This window comes from Pristiophorus japonicus, chromosome 14, assembly GCF_044704955.1.
Source record: "Pristiophorus japonicus isolate sPriJap1 chromosome 14, sPriJap1.hap1, whole genome shotgun sequence".
Classification (NCBI taxonomy): Eukaryota; Metazoa; Chordata; class Chondrichthyes; family Pristiophoridae; genus Pristiophorus; species Pristiophorus japonicus.
Window position 1 is genome coordinate 101,620,708 of NC_091990.1, and position 16,253 is coordinate 101,636,960.

Consider the following 16,253-nt stretch of genomic DNA (forward strand, 5'->3'; position numbering starts at 1 on the left):
AAAAAAATTCCCTCCCTATGGGCCCAAGTTTCCACATGATTCGCGCTTGATTTTTAGGAGCAACTGGTGGAGAACGGAATTTTTAGAAATCGCAATTCTCCACATTTTTTGTTCTGCAGTTCTAGTCAGGTAGAACAGTTCTAGTTTAGAACAGAATTTTTTCTTCAAAAGGGGGCGTGTCCGGCCACTGACGCCTGATTTGAAAGTTTCCACAGTGAAAATGTACTCCAAACTAAAGTAGAATGGCGCCAGTGAAGATTTTTGTAGAACTGAAAAAACCTGTTCTACACATTAAAAAATCAGGCGCAGGTTACAAATTAGGCGTCCAGAACGAGGTGGGGGGGAGGGGGGGGGAAGGGAACTCATTAAATTTGACAATAAATCCTTATTTATATTTCTACAAATATTATACAAATAAATCCAACCTGAATAAACATTTATAAGCCAAGAAAAGATTAAATAAACCATCTTCCTACCTGTGTGAAAGTGCTTCAGCCAGGGAGAATTCTGCAGCTGTTCGTGCCGCTGAGCGGGAGAGGGAGAGAGAGAGAGAGGGAGAGAGAGAGGGGATGGAGAGAGAGAGAGAGAGGGAGGGGAGGGGAGGGGGGGTCGGGTCGGGGGGGGGGGGAAGCAGGTGTCGGGTCGCGGGGGGGGGGCGGGCCTCGGGTCGGGGCTGGGGGGGAGAGCGGGTGTCGGGTCGGGGGGGGGAGCGGGTGTCGGGTCGGGGGGGGGAGCGGGTGTCGGGTCGGGTCTGGTCGGCGGGGGGGGGGGGAGGTGGAGCGAGTGTCGGGTCTGGTCGTGCGGGGAGCAGGAGCTGGCCGTGGGAGGAGCCTCATTCACACAGCCCCAGTGAGGCCATTGGGCCAGGGCTAGGGGCTGCGTGCTTCGGGCCCCTCCCACACAGTTCGGCGCCTGGAGCTACTGCACTTGCGTGCCGACTGTAGCGCGCATGTGCAGAGGTCCCGGCACTGTTTTCAGCGCAGGGACCTGGCTCCGCCCCCCCCACAGCTCGTGCCGGCTGCGCCGAGTGCCACAGGACCTGTAAGTCGGTGGAGACTACCGAGGATTTTTTTAGGCGCCGTTTTAGGCGCGAAAAACGGGCGCCCAGCTCGGAGGGGCGCCCGTTTTTTTTCTTGTGGAAACTTGGGCCCTATATCCGAGGCTCGAAGGTCAATTGTACCTAACTCAGCACAGACTAATGAATCTGTTCAGTGAGTAGCTGAGAAATACAATCAAGGAATTGACGTCTAACTCATAATTAGAGCTACTGTTTTATGGTTTTCCTTTTCTCCTACAATCTACAGGGCTTTATCACCCAAAATGTATTTTCTGTCTAGCCACTGTGGGAGTTTTTAAAAATTTAATTTGTGTTTGCTGAGTACTCTGAATCCCCCCAAAAATTGTAAAAATTTTTTTATTCAGCCAGCACCTCAGGGCAAGCTATACTGCACTTCCAGTGCCATCACCCAGCTGAGAAGGGTGCCACAGCTGTAGAGTAAATAGTCCTAATTCCCATACTCAAAATATTAATGAGACTGAACCTGTGAATTGGGCCAGAGTCAGAACTACAACTGACAACCAGCCAGCAGTCCCGCCCCACTGCACCTCCAGTGGCAGAATGGGATGGAAAAAATTCTCGGCTCAAGGCCGCAGGACACCATCTATAAAGAGTAGGAAAGAAAAGTTAAATCAAGAAGCAGTGGTTATGTGGAGCCAATATTGGGTGGTAAAGGCCTGTAGATTGTAGGAGGAAAGGAAAACCATAAAACAGTAGCTCTAATTATGAGTTTGATGTCAATTTCTTGATTGCTTAGTGAGTAGCTGAGAAATACACCACAGATTCATCTCAGTCTGTGCTGAGTCAGGTACAATTGACCTCAGAGCCTCTGATATCGGAAAGGGAGAGCCTCTGATATAGGAAGGGATATTTTTTAAAGTGATGCAACGTGACACTATTTCAGAATGCACTGTCTCAGGCACTATGGCTTTCCCAAAACTGATGAGTGAATTTAAGGGGCTGGATTATCGGATTATTTGGGGTGTTAAATGCTGTTTTGGGGCGTTGTGCCGGGTTTACCCAGGCGGAAGATTTGGCTATTGGTTTATGCCGGCTCAAAAGCTTGCCATCCTGCCCTGTTTTTAGCGTGATAATGGCGTCAATCATTGTGCAACGCTGCACCAGTGTCCTGGATGGAACATTCAGCCTAAACACCTCATTTAACGCCCGCCTCAAGAAACGCCTGAAAAAAAACAGGTGGTCCCAGGGTGTGGCAGGTGGCATTGGCAGCATTTTTAAATGGAGGGATGAGGATCCTACATCACAGGTCATATTGACAACAACGGTTGCGCACATAATGCTGTGTGAAACTCCAACTTGCAAACTTCACTTTTATCTGCCATTACAGTGCCCTGATAACTTCAGTGAGAGAATTTAATGGGGAATTACTAGTTCACCAGCATATCATGCTCCATGCTATTGCCAGGCGGTGTCAAGCTACAGGAAGGACTCTTGGCCATGTCGGCCCACGGATGATGAGAAGCTGAAGATGTCCGGGGAGGGTGTCTTACCCTCCACGGGTTTACAGGCACCAACACTCAGACCTCCAGCTCTCTGAGGAGCAGTGTATGAGAAAGCTGCAATTCCGAAAGGAAGTGCTGACAAAGATATGCCATCTCCTACAGGCAGACAGATGCCTGGACTGCTCTGGAGGCAGCCTTTAATACTCCCCTCATCAGGTTTCTGAATTCATTGTAGTGTGCTGCATGTTGCACAGCTTGGCCAGGCATTGCCAGTGTGGATTGCATGCCCACATCAAGAGCAGAACGACGAAGAGGAGCCTGGTGAGGCCCCCATTGGATAGCCACCCAATCCACGGGAAAGGCAGTATGAAGATGCTGCCGGACCAACACTTGCATGTTGCCAGCTCGTAATGGATAGTCTCTCCTAAATGGAGGAAACTTGAGGAATGGAGCTTACACTGGACACGCTATGTGCCCCCATAAAGGCACATCTCCGGTGAACGTTGGAATGATGCACAAGACACCTATGGCAAATGATGAGTCATAAATTTTACTGCAACAAAGTTACAAAAACACCTCCACCAAAATAAAACCAAACAATATACAACGTTATGTTGCAGGACAGTGAACAACAATTAAACTTTTTTACTGCTGCAAGTTTCAGCTCGGGCGCACAAAGTTTGGTGTGTAACGCCTGACTTAACGGCAATGCTCCTCCAACTTACATTTTTGCCGAAACTTGCAGTCGGAGGCGCAAACTATTTTCAGGCGCTAACTTTAACGCCCCGCCGCAATTAACGCACCCAAATCTAAAATGCCCAAAATCCAGCCCAAGGAATAGACCATCAGAAAAAGTAGTAAATTCTAGATTCATTGATACCTTTTTAACTAAAACTGGATGAATACCTGCCAAGCACTGGGATGGGAGGAGAGGCAGGTTAATCTGCTGAAGCCTTTCATGATGAAACTTTTACTTGGTGAGGTTCTTTCTTCAGCATGTTACCCAAGTAATGAGCTGTATCAATATGCCTTGTCAGTTGTGGCTGATGATCGAAATTGAGCAGGAGCCAGTAATTCAGCAATATTTCCATATCTGGGGCTGCTTTGAACAGGGCCTTGATCAACACCTTGCAGCTGGGAGAAGTATTGGTTGAGGCAGCAGTTTTAGATTGTAGCTTGCACCAACAAATCAGAGGGCTGAGCACAGCAGAAGGAGTGTGACCTCTGACAGAGAGCTCTCTTTTACTGGGGGAATGGCATCAGCATGCCTAAGAATGAGCGCATTTCATACAGGGCATGGACTGAGGACAGGTCGTTCAGACGTCAACCAGTTTCAGATATTCAGAGGACGTCGGCTCTATCAGAAGTCCATCTTCCATCTGATCATATATTCTAAAATTCTTTAATGTTTATTTTTAAAGAATTAATCAAAGGATGTACCCGAGAAAGCTCCTGTCCTAAAGTGTCTGTTTCAGAAATAATCGTGCAGATAGGAAATGCTGGAAAGCAACAAAAATGTTAAACACTGACCATTTAGATCTTTATTGAGTATGAATTGCATCGCTGATAATGAACTCACAGTTGATCATCAGTTACAAAATCTTTGCAGTCCTGTTATGTATATCAATATCTGCCTGCACCTCCACCTCCTGATCTCCCCTTAGCCTTGACCTCCCATTGCCTTCTGCATCAGCTTTAATATAATGGCTATTTGACTTGTCTTTTGGGGTGTAGATGTCTGAAATGGGAATAACAGGTGAATGGAATACGGCCAGTGTTGATATGGTTATCCCACAATCAAATATATCACAATCATATGTCCAAATTCTCAGAGTGAAAGAAGCCCCCTTTTGCCAAATTATATTACAAATACATCTCCTCGGGGCTTGTTATCAACTTTCTGGTTAGAGTACTAGTTGATATAGGGTGAATGTAGGTACTGGTGGGTGTAGGATGTGCATTAGGGATCCGTGACTGTACAATGCACAGTGATTAATAGTAGGTTTAGAGGCACATTGGGTAGCGATGTGTGCAGGGCAATGTTCCCTCTAATTGTTTTTGGCGCTGTGTGAGCCCTTTAAAGGGCTGCTCGGGTCATTCAAAATACTGTGTATACGCGGTTTATGCATTGAAAAGCCAACAAGCCGGCTGCACGGAATCCCTGGAACGCTTAAAGGAAATGTTGGTGCAGGGTATACAGCAGACAAGTTATATATAGGATACACAGTGGGTATCAATGAGTGCTGCACTGTGCAAGGTGCACAAAGAGTACTGATCAGTCACACAGTAATAATCAGTGTGTGTAGGGGACACAGTGAGTGCTAACAGGTATGTAGTGCACAATGAATATCAGTAGGTATAGATCGCAATTGAAAGACAGTAGGCATATGGTACATATTGGATGTCAGTAGGTATAGGGTGCACAAGTAGGCATCAGTGCATGCGTGGTGCAGTAAAAATGAGTGTAGGGTGCACAGTAAGGAATAAAGATATATCGATGTTGGGTGTTTTGATGATATCAGTAACTGTAGGGTGCACAGTGAGGATGACTATGTATGGGGTGCACAGTGGGTGTAGAGTGCACAGAATAGCCATCAGTAGGTGTGTTGTGCAAAGTGGGTATTGGTGATTTACAGGAAAATAAACCAATGGGTGAACACACTGATAATGTAATGATACCAAATGAGGCTTTTCCAATCTTTTCCAAGCACCTGCAACACATTTACTGCCAACAGTAAAGGGGGCACTGGAACTAGAAGCTCATGCAGAAAACATACACACAGAAAACAAAGACAGACTTCCCTTCCCGAAGTAGCTCCTCATTCCTGCACTTCTGGAGTAGGCTGTTCAAGAGCTGTCAAGATGGCCTTCAAAATGGCAGCACCAGCAACAGCGCCCGGGTCGGGTCGGGTGAGCTGAGTTGAAGTGATATAACTTGCCCGTCCTACCTTTGCTATCATATCCTTGGTGGCTTCTGCGGCTGCTGCAGCTTTCTGGAAACAAAGATAGGAGATGAAAAGACAACGGTCCTCAATCCACAAAGCAGCTATCCTGGTCCTGAGATCAGAGCAACATAAAAAGAAAAAAGACTTGCATTTATATAGTGCCAGCTGAGAGGGTAGAACGAGGCCTCGGTTTAACGTTTCATTAGAAAGACAACACCTGACAGTGCAGTCTTCTCTCAGCATTGCACTGGAGTGTCAGCCAAGATTTTTGTGCTCAAGTCTCTGGAATGGGACTTGAACCCTCAACCTTCTGACTCACGAGTGACGTGTGCTGCCCACTGAGCCACAGCAAACACATCGGCTGCATTATACTTGTGTATGTGATAACTGTTAGACTGAATACTGTTTAACTCCAAGAGGTATGACCCTGGCTCTGCTTTATGAAGGCCCAAAGTGACTAATATACAAAATGGTTGCTCTTTTATACTTGGGCTGCACGCCAATGGCCTCCAACAGTGGCTAGTGATCCCAAAAGTACATACATGACAATACCCTCCTCTGAGATATTAACAGTCTTTTACAAATTGAGATGGTCCGGTGTTTTACGCTCCCGGGTTGACCGTCTCAGTTCAACTCCGGCCTTGGGTGAGTGTTCAGAGTTCTGTTGTGACGGTGGCTGGGTGGTTGACCTGGTGGGAGTGGCAATGGCCATGTCAGAGATTTAAAGTCCATTTTCATTGAATATGTCAGTGATTGAAAGTCCCGATTCACTGATGACCATTGAGTCCTCTGATGATTGGGGGTAGGATGGTTGATCGTTGATTGTCTCTTCCTCCGAAAGTTCTGGTTCATCTGTGTGCCGCAGCTTTGTCTGATCCAAATGTTTCCTGCATGTTTACTCATTTTTGAGCTTGACAATAAATACTCTGTTGCCCTCCTTGGCCATGACAGTACCAGTGATCCACTTGAAACTCCTGACTGGTGAAGCACGATCCATTGTCGCTTACAACGATGTCAGGCAGAACATGTGTCGCGAACATGACACTGAGATTCTCAATGGTAGCTGTGGATGTGCTGGATGACATGATTATACACTCTATCCACTTCGAATATGCATCTTTCCCAGGAAGGGACCTGGAAAGTCTGTGTATCCTGGACCATGGTTTGGACGGCTACAACCACAGACTCAGCGGCGATTCCGCTGGTGCTTTGCTGAGCTGCACACAAGTGTTGCACTGATGCATACATGATTCCAGCTCAGAGTCAATTCCCGGCCACCTTACATGAGACCTGGTGATGGCTTTCATCATTACAATGCCGGGATGTGTGCTATGTAAGCTCACGTACAAATTTCTCTCTCCCTTTCTTGGGCATAACAACACGATTGCCCCACAGTATACAATCCGACTGAATAGACAGTTCGTCTTTGCGACGAATGTAAGGTTTGGTTTCCTCGCACATTTGCTTGGGTATGGCAGACCAAGCACCTTTGAGGATGCAACTCTTCACCACCGATTAAAATCAGGTCCTAGCTGATCCAGGTCTTACCTGGTTGAGCTGTGACAGGGGTTCCTTCACTCTCAAAAGCATCCATAACTAACAATAGGTCCGCCGGTTGTGGCGTTTCCACCTCCGGTGTGGGCAACGGCAGACGGCTCAAAGTATCGTCACAATTCTCGGTGCCAGGTCTATGGCGAATGACATAATCATAAGCGGATAATGCCAGTGCCCACCTCTGGATGCGGGATGAAGCATTGGTATTGATACCTTTGTTTTCAGAGAACAGTGAAATGAGCGGCTTGTGATCTGTCTCCAGTTCAAACCGAAGACCAAACAGATACTGATGCATCTTTTTTGCCCCATACACACAGGCTAGTGCTTCTTTCTCTACCATGCTGTAGGCTCTTTCCGCTTTAGACAAACTTTTTGAAGCATACGCGACTGGTTGAAGTTTACCTGACTCATTAGCTTGTTGGAGTACGCAACCAATTCCATATGACGAAGCATCACAGGCCAATAGTAAACATTATGGGTCATAATGTACCAGCAGCTTGTTGGAGCAAAGCAGATTAGTGGCTTTCTCAAAAGCTCTGTCTTGAGACGCACCCCACACCCAGTAGTTGTCGCCTTTTCTTAGCAGCATGTGCAGTGGTCTAATAAGGTGCTCAATTTAGGTAGGAAGTTACCAAAGTAGTTGAGTAGACCCAGGAATGAACGCAGCTCCGTCACATTCTGCAGCTTGGGTGCACCCTTGATGGCCTTGGTTTTCGCGTCCGTGGGCCTGATGCCGTCAGCAGCAATTATCCTCCCCAGAAATTCGATCCCTGGTGCCACGAAGACACATTTTGAGCATTTCAGCCTGAGTTCCACTTTGTCCAGACAATGCAGAACCTGTTCCAAGTTGTTCAGATGTTCCTCGGAGTCACAACCTGTGATCAGGATGTTATCTTGGAACACGACGGTTCTGGGAACGGACTTCAGTAGACTCTCCATGTTCCTCTGAAATATTGCTGAAGCCGAGCGAATTCCAAAAGGGCACCTGTGATAAATAAACAGTCCTTTATGCGTGTTAATGCACGTAAGTTTCTTTGATGTCTCGACCAGCTTCTGTGTCATGTAGGCCGACATCAAGTCCAGTTTGGTGAACGACTTACTCCTGGCTAGCATTGCAAACAAAGCATCAGCCTTTGGTAATGGGTACTGATCCTATTTCGAAACCCTGTTGATCGTAGCCTTATAGTCTCCACAGATTCTGACTGTGCCATCATTTTTCAGCACAGGAACAATGGGCTGGCCCATTCATTAAATTCAACCAGTGATATGGTCCCTTCACATTGGAGTCTATCCTGTTCGATTTCGACCTTCTCCCTCATCATATACAGAACTGCCCGAGCTTTATGATGAACGGGTCTTGCATCCGAGTCTACGTGGATCTGCACCTTGGCTCCCGTGAAGTTGCCGATACCTGGTTCGAACAGCGAGGGGAACTTGCTCAGTACTTGCAACTATATTGCTTAAATCGGCACTGCTGGTGCCGGTGATTTCCCCCACAACGCCAACACTGAGAAATCAGATGCATTCCCACTGGCGGACTTTGGGCAGCCACAGATTTCGCGTACACAGTCGGGTAGGCCCTGCCATGTGCCGCTCTGCCGAATGCCAAATCAATCATATTTACACTACTTGCCGAGTTTTGATTTTTCACTGATATTTGCTTTAGACTTCTATCCGTCATCATGCATGACCGAGCGATCGTGATGACTCTGTTCAAGTCCAACGTCTCCACCGCCAGTAGTTTACGCAGAATCACCTCGTGGTTGATGCCAACTACAAAGAGCATGTCTGCCAACACAGCCCCGAACTTACATGGTCCTGCTAGACGTCTCAGGTCGCCAACGAATTCCGCAGCATTCTGGCCCTCTGAGCGAACGTGCGTGTAAAATCTGTATCTCGAGATGATGATGCCTTCGTCTGGCTTAAGGTGGTCCTGTACCAGTGTACACAATTCTTCATACGTCTTCTCTGTTGGGACTCACAGGCAGGAGTATCAGACCATAAATTTTTGGACTGCAAACCGTGAGGAACACCGCCTGGCGCTGATCAGCATTGCCGACATCCTCCATTTTGTTGGCCACAAAGAACTGACTCAAACGGCTCACAAAGTCTGCCTAATCTTTTTCTCCTTCCACGAATCGCTCCAACAATCCAATTGTGCTTATTTTTGCATGCAAAGGTTCTTGTTGACTCATTGCCAAATGTTATGTATGCAATAACTGTTAGACTGAGTACTGTTTAACTCCAAGAGATATGACCTTGGCTCTGCTTTATTAAGGCCCAAAGTGACTAATATACAAAATGGCATGCGTGCAGCCCAATGGCCTCCAACAGTGATGTCAGCTAGTGGCTAGTGATCCCAAAAGTACATGACAATACTACATTCAGCAAATCCTGCATCCCACACATCGGGCTGAATTTTACCAACCAGTGTGTCTGAAGCCTGCGACATCCTTGGTGTGTCCCGACTCAGCAGCTGTGTTGTTCCAGGTCTCCGACATGATTTTACCTTGATGGGGCTTTTTAAGCCCACCCTGCGAGCTTCTCAGCCAATTTAAAAGAAGTGGGTCTGATGATGTCATCTGATGACACGTCACCAGCCGGTTTCCTAAAAGGGACCATGCCCAGATACATTTTGACAGTTGTGTTGTCAGTGTTTTGCATTGAGGTGCTGCAAATAGTGACAAGCACTGCACAAAGGTGCACGGCTGCACCCAGGTTCTCCCATCGCTCCCTCCAGATGCTTAATGCAGGAAGATTCTCTCCCCTTCCAATGGTCAGAAGAGACCACCCAGGACACCAATGCATCCTGGTTGCATGTTGTACAGGAGGGCACAAGCATGGACGTTGTCAGGAGGACTTGGCTGCAGTGGCACAAATCTTTCAATGATCTCAGTGGATCACGAAACGTTACTGCAACGCCACACTCGACCTCATCCTGCTCTGCCACTTATCACATCCTCATCACTCTGCCTTCCCTACCCTACCTCTGCACATTCTTACTCACACCAACTTATCTTGCACCTCCCTCTCTCTCTCTCTCGATCTACATTATCACATTCTCATCTCAATAGCTACCCCTCATGCTCACCTTCATCTTTGTCCAATCATACCAACTAGCAATACACAACATTTGGATGTTATCGTCAATAATAATATAAAGTCTCTGCTAATGTGTTGTCAAACATTGAAATTTATACTTTCAACACTTTGCCTTCTTGGACAAATCCGCGTGCACCTTTGGAAGTGGCTTAGTGAGTTGCAGTGAATGGTGGGACATAATGGTTCCCCACCCCCCCCCCCCCCCCCCGCCAATTGGTCATGAGTGTGAAAGGAATGGCTTGGGTATTGTAGGGATGCTTTATAATCTTGGTGTGGAGTGTTGCCAAGCTGGTGCATTAAGTGGCAGTCAGGGTGAACAGTGTCAAGTGAAGTAAATCTGGTCATGGTGAGGCGTCCCGGGCAGCAATGTGGTCGGGTGCTGATGTCCCATGTCCTCTGCAGCACTAGATAATTGCAGTCAAGGATGGTGTTGTTGGTGATGCTGGTGTGCCTAGTGATGTTGGTGTGTCTGGTGACATTGGTGATGGGGCTGAACATGTTTGGATTGTGAGGGCCAAGGTGAGATTTTTTTTTAAAGGGAACCAATGCTACTCAAATAGATGGCAACTGAAGTTGAGATGACAGGAGTGATCTGTCAATGGTGAGAGAGGTTGCTCAAAGGAGGTGAGATTGACAGTGTTCACTGCAAACACTTCAAGCCTCCATAAAGCTAAAAAGTGTATTCCAAATTCTGAAGGCTCCAGCTTCTCTGATTTCAAATTGAACAGCTGTGAAATGGTAGCTTTTATACCACTTCTGCAGCTGTCACCGAGACAAACCAATCCAGAGTTGTTGAGAACCCAACACTTTCCTGACGTGACACCCAAGGGACGTGAACCTCATTTAAAAAAAATCCTTTGGACTTGTAAAATGCTGTTTAAATAGCTTTAAGCAGGTTCTTAACTAACACAATTGCTTGACATGTCACTTACTGCCAGGTCAGCAATCCGCAAGCAGAGCCAGCACTTTAGAAATTCACATGGAGACGGGTTCAGACTGGACTTCCGCTCCGCTGTGTAAGGTTACAAATTTTCTAGAAAACACAAAGAGGCCACGAACTAAAAGTTGATTAAATTGATTTGATACAAGCTTTTGGAATTAACTGGACAAAGGGAGCAAAAGGGCGCCAGCCCGGGGCAGGTGGTGACTCACCACCAATTAAGGACAATCTCTATGATCGAGTACCAGACTGGGTTTATGCATAACAACAATGGGGTTGTTACATTTTCATAAACTAACTGAAGAGGCCCTGAACTGATTGGCCAGAGTGGGGGAAAAACAAATCTCTCTCGAGACTCCAAGTCTGCAAGAAGACCAGAACAACAAAGGGACCCCACCAGGTGTACATTTTTGGACAACGAGATACTTAAGATGAGGAGTCATCTTTTGCCTGGTAGACTCCGTGTGCAAAGTGGGAACATTTGGGTCCATCATCGCAGTCAAACAAACAAGATCACCACAAACAACGTATTGATTCAAACACATTATTGGAAACCGCAGCAGCGGGGGATTTAAACGTAGATATAAATATGCGAGCTAGAAGCAGCTCAGGAGAGTGGTACAGAAGTGAAGCAAAGTACGAAACGAACACGGAAGGAAGAGAACTGAAGAGAATGACCAGAAGATGAAACAACCGATCAAGGAACCAACGACCACGAACCTACAAACGACGATTACAGCTACGAACTGGAAGGATGATTGTATGTCTTCAGTCAATTCTCTCAGAAGTCTAGTTCTGTAGTTTTTAGTTACTTTTTGCATAATAAAACTGACACTGGGTTAAGCCTAAATTTTGTGCCATCCTGTAAGTCCCGAGTTCAAGGTAGAGTATAAAACAAACACCCTACAGCTGTCAATCATCATCATCATCATATGCAGTCTCTCGAAATCAAGACTTGCTTTCACTCTAAAAGTGAGTTCTCAGGTGGCTGTACAGTCCAATGTGCGCATTACAGTCTCTGTAACAGGTGGGTCAGACAGTGGTTGAAGGCAAGTGAGGGTAGGGAACCTGGTTTGTCGCACGCTCCTTCCGCTGTCTGCACTTGGTTTCTGCATGCTCTCGGTGATGAGACTCGAGGTGCTCAGCGCCTTCCCGGATGCTCTTCCTCCACTTTGGGTGGTCTTGAGCCAGGGATTCTCAGGTGCCGGTGGGGATGTTACACTTTATCAAGGAGGCTTTGAGGGTGTCCTTGAAGCGTTTCCTCTGCCTACCTGTGGCTCGCTTGCTGTGTAGGAGTTCCGAGTGGAGCACTTGCTTAGGGAGTCTCGTGTCGGGCATTCGGACGATGTGGCCCGCCCAATGGAGCTGGTTGAGTGTGGTCGGTGCTTCGATGCTGGGATATTGGCCTGGGCGAGAACATTGACGTTGATGCATCTATCCTCCCAGTGTATCTGCAGGATCTTGCGGAGGTAGCGCTGGTGGTACTTCTCCATCGCTTTGAGGTGTTTACTGTATATAGTCCACGTCTCTGAACCATATAAGAGGGCAGGCATCACTACTGCCCTGTAGACCATAAGCTCGGTGCCAGATTTGAGGTCCTGGTCTTCAAACACAGGCATTTTGACAGCAGCCTCGCCTCCAAACTCATACTCACAGATCTGGTAAGATGCCGGCCACCATGTGCTGTGTTAATTTGTGATCTAATCATTTGCAGGCAAGTAATTATTAACCATGAGGTAGACATATGTACACCAGGGATCATCATGTCAGTTATTATTTTATCAATAAGAAAAACAAAAAGATTCTGAATATTACAGGAAGTTACTAGAAGAAATCCACTATTGTGTTCTTCCAGTGCATATGTTGGGTATTCATGAATATTAGTCAAATGCTAATGAATATTAATCAGTCAATGGTTCATTAGAGAGCAAGATAGAGAGAGAGAGAGAGAGAGAGAGAGAGAGAGAAAGTGTATTCTCCACAACTTCTTCAGAGCTGCTGATTTTTACTGGCCGACAGGTCCAATGGCAACAGACTTCCTCAGGTATTTGGCCCAAGAATCATTCCTTTTGTGTTACCCAGGCAGTGATTGTCAGTAAGGCATCAATACGGAGCCCAATCCTGTCCTCACCTGACATTCTTGTGCACATGCTCTAGCCGGTTCACTGAATAGTGATCAGGTGCAGGAGCTCTAGCTAATGTTTGCATCCTGAACTCGTGTATTGATTTGAGCTCAGGTTGTTCCTTACCTGCAGAGCCTCAGCCAGCACCTGCAGTTCATTGCCGCCTTCATCTGTCATCTTGCGTAGCTCATCTGCAGCAGCAGCGAGTGAGTCAAGCTAGGGCAGAAGGCAGAAAATAGTGCAGATTGGAATGCATGCAAAACAATTAGGTTAGTGTGCAGCCTACTGTCTAAGGTTTAGAATGGCCTAACCTATCCTTGGAGAAATGTCCAGAAAATAAAGCTTACTTAAAACCAATCCTGAAGCTCATAAGCAGCTTCTCTCCATAATTGGGATCTCAACCATAATTTATAAAGACATGTTTTAATTTAATGCAACCACTATATATCGCACCTTTAACATAGGAAAACATTCCAAGGCTTTTCACAGGAGCATAATCAGACTAAAATTGGCACTGAGAAATTAGGCTGGGTGACATGGATAAAGAGGCCAGTTGTAAGGAGGGTCTTAAAGGAAGAGAGGTGCACAGAGGCTAAAGTTGGAGGAAGTCACAGTTAGGGAGTGGTGAGGCCATGGAGGGATTTGAGCACAAGGATGAGAATTTTAAAATCAAGGTGTAACTTTTAAAATGTGACATTGGGCCAGAATTTCCGTACTCTCACTGCGTAATCCATTTAAAAGACCCCACAATTTCTAAGTTTCCGCTTGTGTATGCACGAAATTCAGAACATGCAATCTATGAAGGTACGCCTTGACAGATCATCTGAACCACCGTACTGCTGGCACAGAGGAGGGCTATTTGCCCAACACTGCCCACGAAACTCTTACGGCTGGTAAAAGCAAGCTTAGGTCCTGCTTTCATCAGCGTAAGGGTATAAATAAGCCTTACATTAAACATTTAAAAATCAAAAATGATGCAAATACATTTTAAATTACTTTATACAAATATTGGCCCAGATTAAGATGTTTAAAATTATTGATCAAAAATTTTAATTTTTATTGAGAGTGGTGCAATGAAGGGACTTAGAAAAGTGAAAGTCAGTACATTTATATTTATTAGAAATGTGGAAATTGCATAATTATTTGGGGATTCCATTGCATTGGGGGATTCTCTTCATAAATGAGACTGCGTCCCTTGGATCTGAGGGACATTATGCTGAAGTCCGTCTGGAGGCCTGAGACCAGAACTCTCCGCAACCTGGAGGTAGGTTCGGATTTGTTTAGCAGGTTGGAGCCTACGCCAGACCCGCGAATTCTACCTCATTATTATCCACGGTGAAACCTCATTCCTCACTGACACATTGTCATTATAATGTAAATCAGGGGTGGGCAATTATTTGGGCTGGAGGGCCACAACAAGTTTTGATGAACTATTGAGGGCCACCCACCAATGTTCCTCCTAAGGCGTGTGGCCACATAGTCGCGCACCAATCTCGCAGTACCACACAGGCCGTTCCCCAGCTCCTACCACTGGAAGAGATACTGCACATGCGCGGCTGCATAGTGGCCAGCCGCGCAGTACATTTATAGGGACTGCACATGAAAAAAAATCAGAGGGAACATTGCATAAACATAAATTCATATAGTAGTCAGATGCTATCTTAAATACACAACATGTATTCGATACTGCTTAGAAATTAATACAAGAAAAAAGTTGAAAATATAGTGGTATCTTCTGGTCTCTGTAAATCAGTGCTGTGAAATTGAACTGTACTCTTTTTAGAGCCTGTGTCGGCATCAATTTCCCACCTCAGTCATCCTCATGTCCCTTTGCAAAGATTAATGATGCTGTCACAATTGGTGCCAGATGAGAACTCCCCTGCCGTCACACTCTGGGTACCGGGAGAGGAAAGATTCAACTCCGCTCACTTTCTCTGGTAAAAGAGTCATGGAGATGAGCAGACATGTCTCAACTCTAAATTGAATAGGGCATATTTGAGTCTGCAGTGCATTCTGGGAAAGGACGTCCACGGTTAGGACCCAGAATCGTGGAAAAGGTTCTTTTAAGATCTAGTTGGGGAGAATTGCTTTTGCGAATGACTAATTTGAATGAAGTATTACGATGTTTTTTCCTTGGCGGCAGTTCAGGTCTGTCTCTGTACCATGATAAGTGAAAGTGAATGGACGACTGTGCAGCTCGAGCTCCAGCTCGTGTTCTATTTCTGTCCCGTCCAGTGGGCTTGACAGAATGACTTGGCGGGACCGTATTTTGCCCACCACTGATGTAAATGATTGCCATTTCTTCTCCCTCCCCAATTATTAATGTTTTTTAACAAAACAACAGTACCCCATTGATAAATCTTCACAGCTGGTTCAGTTGTATTGAATATCACCTCATGGGGAACTTTGTCTGAATTTCTGCACAAAAGGGACAGAGAACCACTGTCTGAGGGATGAGTTTGCAGGCACAAGGGGCAGCATATGAAGCTTCAATAACATTGTCTGGACAGAAACGTGGTCCAAGGGAAAAGAGCTGCACAACAGGGCAAGCACCCCTATCAATCTTGCATTTTCTTGGCAGCCAGACTGAATGAATCCAACAAATTTATGTTGCAATTTTCCTTATTCAGCACAGTTCAAGGATCAAAACTATTAATAAACTTGGGACCTTCCTGGTCTGTATGACTCAGTACTACCATGGGTAGTACTTCTGACAACTAAGCCACTGGGGGATTATGTGACACAACATACTTCCAAAACAGATGTAAAAGCAGCATAGTCTAATTAAATTTCCTTCTAGTGTCTGTAATATCCATTTCTCTCAGCATTTACCTGTAACTGAAACTGCTCAAGTACAAGAGGCAGGACTCACCATTGTTCTGTCTCCTGGCTCTGCACCTCCATACCTGTGCAACAAGAAATAACAAAATTAAACAGTTGCTGGCAAGCACCACAGTCACATCAGCACTCTGGAAAGAAAAGGGAAGTGAGACAATGTCGAAATCCAAGCAAACCTCTAATAATGTTTAGCATTGCAAAAAAGTATGTTGGAATCTTGGGATCAGGTGG

The 16,253-nt window shown here is 46.0% G+C and overlaps 2 protein-coding genes across 3 annotated transcripts in view; both read right to left on the reverse strand.

Annotated features, from left to right (window-relative positions):
• The window catches only part of LOC139280004 (immunoglobulin superfamily member 22-like), a 134,324-nt gene extending 130,144 nt beyond the window's left edge, over positions 1-4,180 (reverse strand). Inside the window, exon 1 of the mRNA XM_070899419.1 lies at positions 4,100-4,180. The gene's annotated coding sequence lies outside the window, so the exon portion shown is untranslated. The remainder of the gene's footprint in view (positions 1-4,099) is intronic.
• tkfc (triokinase/FMN cyclase) overlaps positions 4,035-16,253 on the reverse strand; it is a 178,062-nt gene continuing 165,843 nt past the window's right edge. For both annotated transcript variants that reach the window (XM_070899421.1, XM_070899422.1), the window contains 3 exons: positions 16,057-16,090; positions 13,311-13,400; positions 4,035-5,513 (listed from right to left, as the gene is read on the reverse strand). In XM_070899421.1, the coding sequence (XP_070755522.1) occupies positions 5,340-5,513; positions 13,311-13,400; positions 16,057-16,090 (298 nt within the window). In that variant the 3' untranslated portion in view covers positions 4,035-5,339. The remainder of the gene's footprint in view (positions 5,514-13,310; positions 13,401-16,056; positions 16,091-16,253) is intronic.